General features: G+C 39.7%; 2 protein-coding genes across 3 annotated transcripts in view; both read right to left on the bottom strand.

Moving 5' to 3' along the window:
• The window catches only part of LOC114475551 (protein FAM122B), a 31,592-nt gene extending 28,934 nt beyond the window's left edge, over positions 1–2,658 (bottom strand). For both annotated transcript variants that reach the window (XM_028466457.1, XM_028466456.1), the window contains exon 1: positions 1,915–2,658. In XM_028466457.1, the coding sequence (XP_028322258.1) occupies positions 1,915–1,997 (83 nt within the window). In that variant the 5' untranslated portion in view covers positions 1,998–2,658. The remainder of the gene's footprint in view (positions 1–1,914) is intronic.
• A 1,340-nt stretch (positions 2,659–3,998) lies between these two features.
• Positions 3,999–15,267, bottom strand: LOC114476161 (elongation factor 1-delta-like). The gene is made up of 8 exons (XM_028467480.1): positions 15,119–15,267; positions 14,881–14,980; positions 10,920–10,979; positions 9,204–9,279; positions 9,050–9,126; positions 8,765–8,959; positions 5,538–5,732; positions 3,999–4,059 (listed from the first exon to the last, which is right to left on the bottom strand). The coding sequence occupies exons 1-8, from the start codon at positions 15,124–15,126 to the stop codon at positions 4,021–4,023; spliced, it is 750 nt and encodes a 249-aa protein (XP_028323281.1). The 5' UTR covers positions 15,127–15,267; the 3' UTR covers positions 3,999–4,020.
• Positions 15,268–16,997: the final 1,730 nt, after the last annotated feature.

Below are 16,997 nucleotides of genomic sequence, written 5' to 3'. Positions count from 1 at the left end.
CTAATTACATGTATGTATATAATATGTTCCCTACAATATAAACAGGTTCACAATATAACTATTGTTAATGTTTCTGTTTCCACTGTATCAGAATAATAATAATAATTCTCAACAATAACTATTGATTGATTTGTCACATGACTGTTCCAGGGTTTGTTTTATTTAGTTTCACATCTACCTGTAGATCTATGTTTTTTACACTGATGACAACTAGTTTGTAGTTTTATTTCAGCAAGTTTCACTTTTACAGTTACAGTTGGAACCCTTTGTTAATGAATATCCTAGTTATATTACAGTAACCACATTAAACTATATCAACTAAGTGAATTAATAAAAATAACCTGTGTAAAAGATTTTTCAAATGAAAAAAATATCCTGTGAAATCTGTGACCTGTTGACCTGCACAACTCAAAGAATCAGAATCAAGAATCGTTTAGAACAGGAATCGAAATTGAGAATCGGAATCAGAATTGTTAAAATCCAAACGATGCCCAACCCTAATGGTAACAGACTAAATCACTATGGTAACTTAGGCTGAACACTAGGGATGTAACGATTAATCGTAAGGCAGTTAAAAATCGATTCATAGGTATCACGGTTCACATCAATGCTGTGAAAATTGAATCGCAGTACTTTTTTAACCAGCAGAGGGCGTTATCCAGAAGTGTTGGTGGCGAGCGAAATCTGCTAATACTTTCTTTCTGGCTGCCTTCTACTCTTAAACATGTTCATAAATGATTCATTACCCCTTTAGCACCGAAAGAATATTTGTAATATTACGTGAATATCTGTAAAAGTCACGTTTTTCTATTAGCTCTGTCTGCTAGCATAGCATCTCTTCTTCACTGCACAGAATTTCTGCATGCCAACCGACCACTGGGTTACCAGCGCCCTCTGCTGGTCCAAACAAATATCTGACCTAAATACAGTAAAATTACTGTTTTTTGGGGGGTTTTTTTAAGTCCAATTGTTAAGACACAAAATACATTTTCAGTTGCACTTTTAAAAAGAAAAAAAACTATTATGTAGTTTTGCATTGTTTATTATAGAACCAGAATTTAAATAATAAGCTTCTTCTTCATTTGTATTATTCCTTTATTTATTTCATTCAAGATTTATTTTTAGTTAAATGGCATTGTTTTGAATAGTTTATCAAGGGATTCTTTTGACAATGAAATATAGTGTAGTATTTTCCCCAAAAAAAAAAATAAAGGAATATTTTTCAGTCATTTATATACAGTCTCTACTGAACACCTAACCTGGTGGGGAGCAGGTTTTGTTTTGGCAAGGATCTGAGTGAGTACTAAAGCCACGTCTCCTGACCAATCAGATCTCTTCTAAAACGAGCTGTCCAATAAAAGGAGGATCATTGTGAACACGTCTCTGTGTGGATGTGATGTGAATATTTATCCTTTATTTACCATCACATCCTATAGGAAACAGAGATTTATTTCTACATCAGTCAGATGACAAAACCTGATTAATTAATTAATTAATTAATTAATGTATTGTGTGGTGAGAGCCTCGGTCCTGTAGATAATTTAATATATTCCACCTAATGATGTAGATCTGTATAAACTCAGCATCAGACACAGACAAGGTAAAAGAGAAAGTGTTTATTCTCCTTTAATTAATGTTGATTAATCTCACTAATTTAATCATTAACACTCGTCATTAATTACTTGCTGCTTTTTACGCAGCAACACTTTTGTTTTTGTCTGAATTTTGGATTTTATTTTTCATACTTTTAAAGAATTATTCCTCAATAGTGATGAAGTTGCTCTCCACAGTTTCTCTGTGATTGGTCTGACGCTGCGAACTCCGCCCCGAGCAAATAATAATAATAATAATAATAATAATAATAATAATAATAATAAGATAATACTGTTTGATATGTTGTGTAATTACACTGACCTGACACTGGTGATCATGGGGGCACTGTTTGATCTGCGCAGCACTCCTGCGCCTGCGCACTGGTCTATCTCCATCCGCTCCATGACGGGAGGAGGCGGCACCCTCGACCGCACCAAGAGCTCCTCAGGCCGCAGTGAAGCTCTACTCGAGCCCGGTAAAAGCCCGTCCCGCAGGCCTCAGCGTCAGAAGAACGTCAAGCACCGATCAGTCTTTACCGCATCATGTTAGCTACACTGACCGACCCGACATCAACAAAGCGAATAAAAACGCCGATCAAAAGCAGCGGAAGTCCGAGCAAAGTTTACCGAGAACAGCCTCAACGTGTAGCCGCCCTCCGAACCACCGTCCCCCGTCAGCTGCTCCAGCTAGCTCCGCCGCTAAACCTCAAAACGGATTAAAGCGGGCCGAGCTACCATTTAATATCCAGATATATCGTTATTTTAACAAACTGTGCCAATCCAAGAGCCGAGACACGGTTGAAGGAGAGCGGCCTCTCCGTGTGTCCGCTCTCCGGGCCTCTTTCCCCGGGCAGCTGCTCCAGCTTGGCCCGCTGCTGCTCACTCACTAACAGCGGCTCAAACCCCGGGCGGGGTGAACGGAACCATTGAGCGGTGTCCCGAAAAGAAAGAGCCCTGAACGGGGGAAAATCACTTTTATCATAAAGTCTTTGAGCCCATCATCAGACCGGTCCAGGCCGGAGGTTTACCGGGTTTACCGGGAGGCCCCGCTGGGTGTTCACAAATAAACACGTTTCATGAAACAATACTAAACCGAGTTTATGGAATATTATATCAAATGGATTAGTAATAACAAATAGAAACAGAAATTATTAAAAAAAATAAAAAATAAAAAAATATTATTGATGGAAATCCTGAAGTTTAGGATTTATATCAAATAAGTGGAAAATACACAGTATAACTTATAGAGTTATGCTAACATTTAAAAATAATGAGTAATTTAATTTAAATAAATATATGATTTGTCACCTCAACCAACTGCACTGTTGATGAACTACATGTTACTTTTCTCATTCAACATCACCCTCCACCTCCTGTTAAATCACATTGTTTTCTTTATTCACGCCCTCAAAAATGACTTTATTAATCCCTGAAGAGAAAATACATTACACTCTGTTATTTTAGAGACATGTTTCTCACACACATAGACCTGAATCACACACATGCACTAATGGAGACGTCAGAGACTGTAACATCTGTTCCTATTACTTCTGTGTGTTTAAAGAAAAGATACATAAATGACATGTGCACAGTTTATGGAAACCATAGCGATGACACCAACATTGAGTGGTGAGACAGTTGATGATATTTTGGATGAGTTTAATACAAAAGTCTGTGATGTCATAGATGAGGTGGTGTCAGGATGGGGTTTTATTTTGTAGGGCAGGCAGGAACTCGTGGCCTCCCTCCCAGAAACGTTCTCCTGCTGGTCACCAGCTACAATTACCTGCTCTGTGTAGAAATAAGTTCAGTTCAGTGCTGGGACATTTACTACTTTATCACTTGTGACCTGGGCTCAGTTTCATGCTAGTAGTTCCTGGATCTACAACAAGTGTTTTTGGACGTTCTTCTCGTTTATCCTCATTCTGTGTTCTTGGTTTTGCCTTTTTGTGTATTTTTGGATACCTCTGCCTCCCTGGACTGACCACCAGTGTGCTGAACCCTAACCCTGTTTCATCGTGTCTAAGTCAGAGCGGATTGTAGCCGTAATGCTAGTCACCTCTGATTTCACAGCTCGTAGGTCGTGTCTAATGACTTCTAGCTCCTCAACAGGCACGATTTTCAACTCTGACTTAAGCAGCACGACTATTTCATTCTTTAATGAACAAACTCTTTCAGCTTTCATGTCTTCTGTGTCCATTTGGTCATGCAGTGAGTCCCGTCCACCAGCATCAGTAACGAGGCCGTGGCTTTAGGCCCAGGAGGAGAAGATCCTCTGGTGAACTTTATTGTATTAGCCATTGGCGCAGCAAGTACTGATAGACGACGGACGATTAAACTTTGCTTGTGAATAAATCTCATTAAAATAATAAAACTGATGGTTTCTGTTATTAAACACAAACAAAATCATGTTTCAATCCAACTTTATTCAGATTTTATTAAAAGCAGCGACGTCCACACTTTGAACCTAAAAGAGAAAAACATTCATTAATAATTTCATACTTTCACTCATTAAACTAATCAATCCACCCTAAACACATGATAATCAATGATGACCTTTGACCTTTAATGCACCGCCCCACCATTACTGTGTTGTAGGGCAATTGTCTCGTATGAATTAGTATAAATATGATTAGTGGTGGTGGTCAGAGGGGCCGTAGGCAGCCACGCTTCTGTCACTGTGCCCCAGGGCAGCTGTGGCTACAATGTAGCTTACCACCAGTGGTATGACTGGTGTGAATGGTTTCTGAGAGTCTCCTTGACCAAAGTGCTATTAGGGCTGGGCGGTATACAGGTTCATACCAAACATCCGTATATATTTTCTTTATATTAATTTTTAATATACCAGTGTATTTGATTACACGTTGGAAATGCTACGCTGCGTCACATTTCAGACTGGACCCTTTTCAACATTGCACTGGGGGAAGGTAAACTAGAACTAGTAGAACATTATGACATAGAAGAACTTGTGGCAGAAAGACAAACCTTGTCTGTTGTTTGGAGGTTTTTTGGTTTCAAAAAATCTGAGATCAACCAAACAACCATTTTATGCAAGTGTTGTCAGGCTAAAGTTGTTGCCAAAGGCGGCAACATGAGCAATTTGCTCCACCAACTTAGGCGCAAGCCTGTGGTGGAATATGAAGAATGTATTGTGTTGAAGTGGGAGCTATCCACATCAGCAGGTAGCATGAGAAACGCTAACGAAAAGACTAGCCAAATGTCACTTCAACACGTGTTTACTAGAGGGACTCGCTACAACAGAAAAAGCAAATGGTGGATCAATATTACAAACTATCACTATCCATATTTATTTATTCTTAATATGTCCTATAATAAAATAATAAGAAGTGTCTTTTTCAGTCATTTTATTTATTTATTTTGTCATTTGTGAGCTTTTGGAGTCATTGAGTTTTAACTGTTGTCTAATTTTGAGTGGTTTTGTTGTTTTTAGTCATTTTCTAAACTATTCTCTAACTTTATCTCTTCCTGTTGTCATTTTGTGGTTTTTTTTGGAGTTTTCCGTGTATGTTTGTTGTGATTTTGAGTTTTTGGTTGAACTTATGTGTATTTTTGATGTTACTTTGTACTCATTTCAGTTATGTTTTTGTATATTTGTAAATTTTTGTATATTGTAATATTATTAAATATTAACATTATTATTGAATATTCTACAATATTCACTCATCATGACAGAAAAATACAGCATCCGAAGTCAATGTACTGCACTTCATCTAAACCAGTAGAAAATGCTGTGAACACCTGATTATGCATGAAAAAAAAATACCGTCATTTACCGTGAAACTGTTAGAATTCTGAAAAATACTGATATATACATTTTTGGTCATACCACCCAGCTCTAAGTATTATATGAATCCAACTATTATTAGTAGTAGTAGTAGTAGTACAAAGTTATTATCACTAATGAAGTCAAACACTGATACTCACAAAATTCTCAAACTTAGTGATTTCCTCCTCCAGGATGTCGACGCCCACTTTATCGTCTTCTACCACACAGTTAATCTGCAGCTTGTTGATGCCGTAGCCGACTGGAACCAGTTTAGATGCTCCCCACAGCAGACCCTCCACGTGCACGGAGCGCACACACGCCTCCAGCTTCACCATGTCTGTCTCATCATCCCACTGAGACACACGCACACACACACAATTACATGTTTGTGTGTGTTCAGCATTAAAGGGGTTTTTAACCTCCAATGAGCTGTGGGATTATTATGGGATGAAAGAGAAGAGAAATGAGACATGCTCTAACCTTAAACAATAGCTGTAACTAATAATCAATGAGATTTTCATTGTTTAAAGGTTTCATCTCAAAGCTGGAGATGAGGCTGTTGTGCTCCATGGGCACTAGATGTAAGTGAATAGCTTCCCCTCTACATCCAACCAGAGTCTTTGATGGATGAGTCCTCCTAGATAGAGGGTAGACCACCATTGGGTCAGGTGCCAGATTACAACAATAAACTTAAAGGTCCCATATTATCAGAATCAATTTATTGACCAGGAACAGTTTAGAACAATACAAGGAATTGTTCTAGGTAGCTGCAGTGAAGAACACACATCAACACACCAGAGCAGCCATTTGCAGCGCCCACATATTTAGGTGAAAAAGGGATAAAACCAGGAGGAGAGGTGAGGGTAAGCAGAGAAGGCAGTGTAAAACCAGGAAAAAAAACACCTCCGCAAACAGAAATTTAAGCAGGACACAGTCAAAGAACATGAGACCAGGCACGTGGGTAGGGTTGGGTGGGAGGTAGGCTGGAGGAGGGGGTCCGGGCGGGTAGGAGAACAGGATTCCAGCCATTTGGGGACATGGACGTGCTACAACCACACCTCCATGTGGCACTGATAGGAGGGGTTAGGGTTAGTAGAACATTGGAGTCCCGACTGGGGACTCCAATGTTCTACTGGGGGACTTCAATGCCCACGTGGGCTGCGACAGTGAGACCTGGACCGGGGTGGTGAGCTGGATCCGCTGGCAGGGGAGGAAGCCAATCATACCTTGCGGCGGTTCAATATGGCAGTCAGGAAGTAAATCCTCTTGAGTGTTGACATAGATTTCCTTTTTTTCCCCTTGCTCTTCTTACTATTTCTTCCTTTGTTCGGTACTGCAAGAACTGAGCCACAATCGACCTGGGTTTTTCACCGTCTGCTGGATTTGGCGCTAGGGCTCGGTGCGCCCTCTCAATGGTGAGTTCAAGGGAGTCAGGAAGGTTCAATTTCTCCCTGAGAAACTTTTCCAGAAAAAACAATCACTGAACTGCCTTATTCTTTGTTATCCGGTACATTAAAGAACTTTAATTTTCTCCTCCGTGCCCTCGCTTCTTGGTCGATGAGCTTTTGTTCATTTTGTGACTGGGTTTTTAGCACCTTTCTAATGATCAGTTCCAACGTCTCCAGCTTATTCAATTCTTTGATTTGCATTGTTAATATCTTCTTTGATGACATCCAGGTGTTGTTTGTTTTTGTCTAAATTCTTGGATTTCTTTCAGTTTCATTTCCAAACTGACTTTGGATTTATTGTTAGTTTTTGGTCTCCCAACGCCATCTTTAGCATTAGCATAGTTATCACGGCTCTGTGTATCTTCCTCAGTGTCTAACATTCCTGAGACTGTTTTTCTGCTCTTCTCTCGTGTTTCCATCTTGACCTGCCCTTTCTATCCAGTTTAAATATTCTTAGATGCTTTTTATACACAGCAGGCTATGTTTTGAAAATCTTATTGGAGAACACGCTTCCTAAGCTGCCATCGAGGTCGAGACCGGATCCGGAACCGAAAATTCACTTTCTGAGCAGTTCGTAATAACGGGCTGTTTTGGGGCCTACTTATGCATATTCATGTGTAGGCGTGTCTGTGGATGCAGACTTCATGCCTCGCTTTAGCGCGGGAAATCAGTGATCACCAAAGCCATTTTCTTCTTGCTATCCACACACTGTCGTGGTTTTTTCAGCCAAAAAACTGCATATTACAGTAAAACACATGGATATTTAAGCGGTTATTGTGATTGTGAGTCCTTCTCAGCACTTCAGGCTGTGTGTGCTTCAGTTGCTGCTTCAAACACCAGAGTGTTAAGCTGCTAAGTCACTTTCTTTTCCTCCTCATCTCTATTAACTACAGGGTTAGGGTTACAAACAACAACAGAGTAATTTGCGTGTCTAGCTCTAAGCGAAGACATTGCAAAACACTACTGCTATCTCATCACTGGACACACCAAACTCCACCTCTAGGATGAACGCCACCCTCTCGGATGTCTCCTATTAGCGCTCAGAGGAGGTCGGCCTTTGAAAATGACTCCTTTGGTGATGTCACGACAGGCTCTGAATCAGAAGAGCCTGTTGGAGCACCGTTTAACCAGTGGGTGGGGCTGCAGAGACCATGCAAGAATCACTTGTTTTCCCTCATTCTGGGAGTTGGCAGGCTCAGGGAGGACCAGTTTTTAGATATAGACCAGAAAAATGGTGTTTTTGATAATATGGGACTTTTAAGATTGTTCATCCAAAGACGTCTACTTATAGACTGTATAGAATCCCATTGGGTCCCTGGTGCACATCTTTTCCTGGTCTTTCAGATGAACTTGTTGACCTCCCTGACCTTGGTCAGTTCCTCTGGGAACCACAACTTTACCTCCAGATGGAATTCTTCCACTTGGCACTTTGTGCAGGCTCTCCTTTATCTCCTTTGAAACCAGGAGGACTATCAGACCAAACAGACTCTAGAGTGATTTAAAGTTTCTAGGGTTTGTCGGTGTGAACACTCCCTGAGACGTGACTAACAGGTCATCAATACAAGTAAAAATAAAAGTGCGACACCTTTTAGTTTCCCCTCTGGCTCATTAACAGCTGATCTTTGGTTTTTCAGTGATCAGATCATTTATATTATAGGCTGTTGTGTTTCTTAAAAATTTAAAAAGCAATAAAAACAAGTGTTGTGATCTCTAAGTGATACAGATTCCCTATTCTATACTCATGGTGGACAATAGTTAATAACATCATACCTTACATTCCAGCTTCTTAGATTGTTAAATATTTTAACGACTGATTAGTATTTTCTGCTAATACAGAACACTACAAACTGCTCCATATTTCCATTCCAAAAAGTTATTATTTTTCTCATGCTAAATATGATTGTTGTTATAAGGTTGTGTGAGCGATGACCACGTACGGGCTTGACGTCCAGCAGGATGGAGGACTTTGCGATCAGAGCAGGTTTCTTTGCTTTCTTTGCAGCGTAAGCATCCAAACGTTCCTGTTTGACGCGCTCAGCCTCTTCGTCCTCTTCATCACTGCCAAACAGGTCAATGTCATCATCATCATCATCACCTTTTTCCACCTGAGCAGCTGTAACAGCAGTGACATGCTGGAGGTGATGAAAACAGAAAAGAGTCATGTGATCAGCCCTCTGGGCTCTAACAGAGTTAATTTAAAGTTCAATTAGTGAAGAACCCACCTTTGAAACAGGAACCTTCTCCAGTGAAACCACACGAGAGTCCAGTTTGATCAGAGCAGCTCTCATTAGCTCCACCTCTGACAGGATCAATACGATCAATAATAATTATTACACACAAACATCATTTTAGCACATTTCAAAAGAACCAACAAACCTTTGTGCAGACGTTGATTCTCTAACTCCAGAGTCTTCATACGAGCCTGAAGGTCCTGGTCAGCCTGAGAGGATGACTGACAGAGTAAGAGAGTATATCAGTTATAATTATTATATATATTATAATTATATAGTTATACATGAGCTTTGGGCCATGATCGAAAGAACAAGAAAAAGTACAAGCGGCTGAAATGGGTTTCCTCCGTAGGGTGGTTAGGCTTTCCCTTAGAGATACGGTGAGAAGCTCAGTCATCTAGGAGGGGCTCAGAGTAGAGCCGCTGCTCCTCTGCATTGAGAAGAGCCAGATGAGGTGGCTCTGGCACCTAATTAGGCATTAAGGGCATGTCCCTCCAGAAGGAGACCTCGAGGAAAACCCAGGACATGCTGGAGGGACTATTTCTCTAGGCTGGCCTGGGAACACCTCAAAATCCCCCCGGGGGAGCTGGAAGAAGTAGCCAGAGAGAGGGAGGTCTGGGCCTCCCTGCTAAGGATGCTGCCCCTCGGATGTGTGTGTGGGGGGCGGTGGCTGCCTCTCGGCCTGGGATTTTGGGGGCATCTAAGGGGTTGCTCGGCCACGGGGGGGTTGCCTGGGGCTCCCTGGCCTCCGCTCTTTCTGCTGGCCTGGCTGCATCTGTGGGCCCAGGGCAGTTCCTGGGTTTGCAGTGGCGTTTTTTTTTTTTTGCACATGTACTGGTATACGATGCACTGGCACGCCTTGGGATGTGGGATAAAACTCATACTGGGCTTAACCTTAGACACGTTAATCCTAAATACCTGCTTTAGGTACTACCACTCACTCATTCCCCCTGTTCACAGCCACCACCATTATAGCTAAGCTTCACACTAGTCACTATACTGGCTGGATTACACAACATAATAAGCACAATATATTCTACAACTTCACATCTCACCCTCACTGTAAAACAATCTATTCTTCCCACCTTTTCTATTTCCTGCCTTGAGTCTCTTCTCCCTGCTCCCTTTCCCCTCCCCCTCCACTTAGGTGTAACACTGCTCTCCCTTTTTATATCCTCCCTATAATAAAACATTTCTTACCCTTCCTTATGGAGGGCTGGTGATGGTCACAATTAAGCAATAAAATAAATCAATTTATTTTATTGCAATAACCAAACATGCATTACTGTCTCATAATGATTGAACTTCCTGTGGTGTTGACCTTTGACATCATGTGCAGACAAGTTAAAAAAAAAAAAAAAAAAGATGCTGCCCCTGTGACTTGGCAATGGATAAGCGGAGGAGGATAAATGGATGGAGTTATGATTGAGTATAACAGTTACTGTATAACTGAGTACAACAGACTCTGTTATACTCTGTCAGTTTCACAATAACAGAAAAAGAAAACCCTACGACTGACACAAACACAAAAAGTTAACATCTACTGAACTTGGATCCACAGGATGCTGGAGACCACCTGGGTCTGAACAGGACCAGAACTAACGCTCTGAGCATCAGCTGTAACATTAACGATCAGAATTTATCTAATGAACATCCAGTTGGTTTGTTTCAGAGGAAATCAGATCATGTTTCAGATGGTGATGAAGCTACAGCTTAATTTGACTTTATTCTGCTGAGTCATGGTCTCCAACAGTGAAGCTGGTCTATATAAGGTCACACACCAGTCTATATAGAGGTTGATTAATTATCGTTCATTAATCCAGGGTTGATTAATCGCTGTCGGGCTAGGAGCATCACTTACGTTTCTGTACGGGCGTTTCTGAGGACGCCCTTTAAGGTGAGAGGAAGGTTTGGATGAAACCTGAGAGGAGGAGGAGGAGAAAAGAAAGGAAAAGAGGAGGAAGAGGAGTGTCAGTACCCAATCCTGATCCTTTCAATGCGTGACACATACGCATTTCAACCTGATGTGAGTCACTGAGTAATATTTAATTAGTTCAAACACTGCCATTTAAAAATAAGACATTTATGTTTTGAGTGAATTCAGATTAATTTTGTTCTTTATCTTATTTTCTGTTTGGTTTTTCATTGTCAATGTTGCGTATTGTGTTTTATCCATTTTTTTATAAACATTTAAAAACACCATATTTAAAAACAGTCATATTTATGTGTACTATTAAAATATTTAACAAACGTTGGTCGGTTTACATTCAAATATTACGTCCCAGCAGCTCTGTGAAGGAAGTCTACGCGCATGAGTTGAAAGGATCTGGTGTCACGTACTATATTATAGTATAGGGTTAGGTTATATATATTATCACCCTTCACCTAACTAATCAAACACCTGTCCGTTCACTTTGAAAACAAAAAACAAACAAAATTGAATTTTATTTTTTTTTAGCAAAAAATGACTTCCCAATAGTGTGCATGTGTGTACATGTGCATATACAATCTCAGTACGATGGAAACTCAGTACATGACACAGGTCTGTGTAAGAATTGGACACTGATCACTTTTTATGCTTTGTTAACTTTGCATTCATTCTTACTTGAACTGTTGAATGTAAAGATTTTTATTTTGTTTTAATTATTTATTTTCTACCTGAATGGTTACTTTTGGGGACGTCTTCACTGGGTGTCCTCAGCATCCAATCAGGACACACATGCACCCATGCACGCATGTGTGTGCACACAAGAATTTTTAAAACCAATTCAAAAATTGCAAAAATTTACATTTTGCACTGTTTGATCTTAAGAAGGTTGTTATTAGAGCTTCAAAATGCAAAAATAAGAAATGTGAGACAAAAAAAATTTGAGTCAGCAATTTATTGTAAATAAGAATAAAATTGAAATAGGATGTTGATCAGCTGATCAAAAGTTTAAAACTGCAGCACAAAAAACCCTCAAAATACAGGACTCAGTGATGAGTAACTGCACCATTGTGACATTATTCCTCTGTGAACTGCAGCGTTGTCCTGTTAAAACCCAGTCATTCGCACACAGACGAGGACCTTCAGTCATGAGGAATGAACCCTCCAACATCTCCACAGAGCCAGCCTCCGTTTGACGCCCCTGCACAACATGACAACAATGCTTTTTTCCGTCGCCCTTTCCAGCATGCAAAACGACAAAAAACAAAAACAAAATGATGTGATTTTGCTCTGAATGTCAAAATGAATTTCTGTGATTGCAACCATGTCGGAAATGAACGGAATAAAAAAAATAAATAAATAAATAAATTAAGGAAAAAGCACCCAGACCGTGATGGCGCTCCCTTCACTGTGCCAAACATCTCAGTGGATCTTCTCTTCATGCAGTAACATTGGAAACCATCAGGACAGTCAAGCTTAATTTTTTTCTCATCAGAGAATAACACTTTCTTCCACCTTTCAGTGTCCCATGTTTGGTTCTCTCATCCAAACTCCAAAATGATCCGTTTGTGGTGTTGAAGGAAATGAGGCCTTTGGATCATCGAGGATCATCCCATGTTTTGACAGACAGCCAAACAAATCCTCTTGTTTATGGTCGGTGAATCATCTTCTGGGTCGACCACTTGACTTTTTGTTCCATACCCTCACAATCATTTAAAAAGTTCAAAAATGACCGTCTAAAGGTGCGTTCACATCGAACGCGACTGAAATGACTCAAGCGACGCGATTACATTAAAATCAATGTAAATGAAACAACCTCAAGTTATCCCCCTAAAGCGACGTGACGTGTGTAATTTGGTCATGCTCGACCTTGTCGCTCAAAGTAGAAAAATCGGAAATTTTTAAGCAACAAATCCCTCGTCCTTCACCGTCTGTAGAGCGGAGGCTGTAGCCCCTCCCTGTTCCCGCCCACTACAGTTCAGACAGCTGCAGCGGAGGCTGTATGGCTTCCTCAATTTATCTGCCGAAAAATAAAGCGGTTAACTTCTTGAAAACCACAGTAACTACTAGGGATGTAACGATTAATCGTAAGGCAGTTAAAAATGGATTCTTAGGTGTCACGGTACACATCGATGCTCTGTAAATTGAATCGCAGTACTATTTTTAAACAGCAGAGGGCGCTATATATTTATCCCTTCTCTCGTCCATAAGTGTCGGCAGCAGGCGGCATCTCTTACTACTTTCTTTCTGGCCTCCTTCTACTCTTAAATATGTTCATAAATGATTCATTACCCCTTTAGCACCAAAAGAATATCTGTAATATTACGTGAATATCTGTAAAAGTCACGTTTTTCTATTAGCTCTGTCTGCTAGCATAGCTTCTCTTCTTCACTGCACTGAGCTGCATGCCAACCGACCACTGGGTTGTCAGCGCCCTCTGCTGGTTCAAACAAATATCTGACGTAAAAACAGTACAATTACTTTTATTCTTTTTAAGTCCAATTGTTAAGGCACAAAATACATTTTCAGCAGCAGAAAAATAATAATAAAAAGAAAAATAACTATTATGCAGTTTTGCATTGTTTATTATAGAACCAGAATTTAAATTAATAGGCTTCTTCTTCATTTGTATTATTTATTTATTTCATTCAAGATGTTTAGTTAGATTGCATTGTTTTTAATAGTTTATCAATGGATTCTTTTGACAATGAAAAATAAAAGGAAAATAGTACAGTATTTTCTAGTTTTATCCCCAAAAAATAAAGAAATATTTTTCAGTCTTATTTTGTAAAATAAATCGTGAATCGCATCGGGAGTTGAATGAATCGTTACATCTCTAGTAACTACTGATCATAACACATTCTGAGTGAACTCATCCTTTAATATCTCTGTAAGTTGATCATTTAAACCGTAAAAACGGAGCAAGAAGGAAAAGAAGTGATTAACCTTCTCTCTCTCTCTCTACCCTGTCACCAGCTAGACCTGCCCCCCCGTAATCGTGACACCAGAGCGATGGAGTGACCAATAAGCACTACTATGTGCAAACGACACATCAGGGCCAATGGAAGCTACAGTGTGAACGCACCTTAACTGTGTTCAACCTCAGCAGTCATGGTGCGTTGCTTATGCAGCTCAACAATCAACACTTTTCTGTCTTTGCATCAGGAGGTCATCACAGTGTGAAAACCCGACGGAAAATGACATTGAATCCACATTTTGAACAAATGTGGGCTTTTAAATGAAAGATGAAATTATGAAGAAGATGAGAATGTTTGACAAGGGAAGAAACGAAGTTTGATGTAAAATGATCTGTGTTCAAATCAGGGACGGATCTGGATAAGCATAATGCTTTTTACCGTCGCCCTTTCCAGCATAAAAAAGGACAAAAAAAAAAAAAAACAATGATGTGATTTTGCTCTGAATGTCAAAATGAATTTCTGTGAATGCAACCATGTCGGAAATGAACTGAATAAATAAATAAATAAATTCTGCGAGCTTAAACTTTTGATCAGCTGATAAACCTGTTTCAGTTTTATTGTTGTTTGCAATAAATTGTTTACTTTTTTTTGTCTCACTATCCTTTCTTCTTTTTGCATTTTAAAACTATACTTGGAACCTTCTTAAGATCAAACAGTGAAAAATGTAAATTCTTGCAATTTTTCAACTATTCTTAAAATTTTGATCAGTAGTGTATACAGTACATATATATATATACAGTATATATATACATATATATATATACAGTATATATATCTTTGTCCTCAAACACGGTGTTAGTGCGTTTAATTATTTTGTTAATTTGTTTCACAAAACAAAAACAGTTTAAAGTAAAAGAGAGAAAATGATTTGTGTTGTTGTGATGAAGTGATGATGATGATGATGATGAAGGCTTTACCTGCTGGGGTATGTTAGTTGAGTAGAAACGAGTCTCAGCCTCATCGTATCGATGTTTGTCGTACCAAATGTTGTCAGAGGTCAGACACTGCATTATGTTCCTGTAGAAATACATAAGGTTAGCATCAGGATTAGCATTAAGGTTAGCATGAGGTTACTGAGTGCAGAGCAAACACAGCGCTGTGAATAGAACATCACTGATTCACTAAATCTTTATTCCACCAACACTCAGTTCCTACTTTTCCATCTCACAGGAGCGCCGGCCCCTCCATGTTGGCCCCTGACCCACTTTGTCAGGCTAGGATTTACTAGGGGTCCCTGAAGGTCCTATGGTGCTGTGAAACTCAAAGAACTGCTCAGCACCCCCTTAGGGTCAGAAAACTCCAGACGCTTGTGCGTGCGTGCGCGCACACACACACACACAGAGCATGTGGGCGGGGCCTCTCCATTACTGCTCAAGACCAGTCAAACACCAGGTGATCAGACGTGGCTGAGAGGAACTACAACCATTAAATACAGAGTTTAGAAAAGATCAATCATTAACCAAAACAAACTGTGTGTGTGTGTGTGTGTGTGTGTGTGTGTGTGTGTGTGTGTGTGTGTAAAGTCTCACATCATGTTTGATGACCAACATAAGTAGGGCGGGGCTCTCTAATAAATAGGGTTAGGGTTAACCCTAACCCTATTTATTAGGGTTAGGGTTAACTCTAACCCTATTTATTAGGGTTAACTCTAACCCTAACCCTAAAACACAAAATCCACTGAATGTGGGAATTAACAGAATGTAGATGAAACGCCTTCACCATTAGGTGAACAACTTTTTTTATGGGGAACCTATAAAAAAAACACTTCAAACACCTTCTAAACTGTCAAAAAATGACCATCAATACCAGTGATTATAGAGTATTAAACATCGTAGATTAACCCTAATACTGTACAATTATCTGCCCCTAGTGGAAAGGGTAGGGATGTCATCAGGATCATTTAAATTAGGTTAATTTAAATTAAGTTGATCACAACTTAATCAATAAACCTGATCAGATTCAGTAAACCATTGATCCCTGAGAGGATATGTTGACATTAATGCTGTTCTCATATATCTTTATATGACATAAATAATTAAAAAGGTTAGTCACAATAATCCATGTCAGTATAACTTATATCTACCTTTTAATTAAAAAATGTAATTCAAAAGCACTATCAGACTTTAGAGTGGCTGAGGTCTCCCTCATAGGAATGTGCAATATTTTATCGTTTATGATTCATCGTCAAAAACACTCTCACCGGTAAGAATATGTCATCCCACAATATAAACCATAAATTCCCATGTCGATAAATGAAACAAGATTCATCAGCAGTAAAAACACTAATGGAGTTATTTTTGCTTTTCATGTGTTTTTTAGAAAACAATTTTATTTCAAATGAGGAAAATGAATTACATACAATAAGAATAATAGAGTGACCCACATGCACAAAAAACCCCTCACCCAGCTATGATGCTTTCTTTCACCATTTCCACATCGGTAAATGAGTGAGTGTCCATGCTGCTCGTAGAAGAGCTATGATTGTCTGCTGCAGCGTACGAGAAGATGATAGTTTAAAGTAAGTGGTTACAGTTTTATCTGCTGAGCATCTGAACCCAGTGGATAGTCGTTGTCACAGTTGGCGTGGGTCGTCTTGAAGTGCAGTCGGACATTGTCGCTTTTCCTTTGAATGTGCCACGCCTTCTGTTTATCTGAAGCACTATAATATGCAACAGACTCTTCTCATAATAGAAGCTATAATCAGCAGTGCTGATTAGCAGAGTGTTGTGAAGTGTTGCAAAGCCACGTGTACAGTTTTTAGCGGACAATAAACAATTTATTTACTAACTATGGATAGATGGGCCACGAGCCGGTTGAGTTTGAGGAATGGGCCGGTTTTGGCCCACGGGCCGCCAGTTGAATAGCCCTGCTCTAGTGGCTCTGCTCCATTCATGGTGGACAAATTCATGAAATAATTGATTAACTGTATGATTGCAGTCCAAACTAATCTGACATTGCACACCATTGAACCAAGCGCCAGCCATGTTACATGTATGAGCTCTGTCTGTTACTGAACACCAGAGATATTTGAGCC

The sequence above is a fragment of the Gouania willdenowi genome, chromosome 14 (genome assembly GCF_900634775.1).
Source record: "Gouania willdenowi chromosome 14, fGouWil2.1, whole genome shotgun sequence".
Lineage (NCBI taxonomy): Eukaryota > Metazoa > Chordata > Actinopteri > Blenniiformes > Gobiesocidae > Gouania > Gouania willdenowi.
Note: the sequence above shows the minus strand (reverse complement) of the source record. Positions and strands in the feature narration are given on the sequence as shown.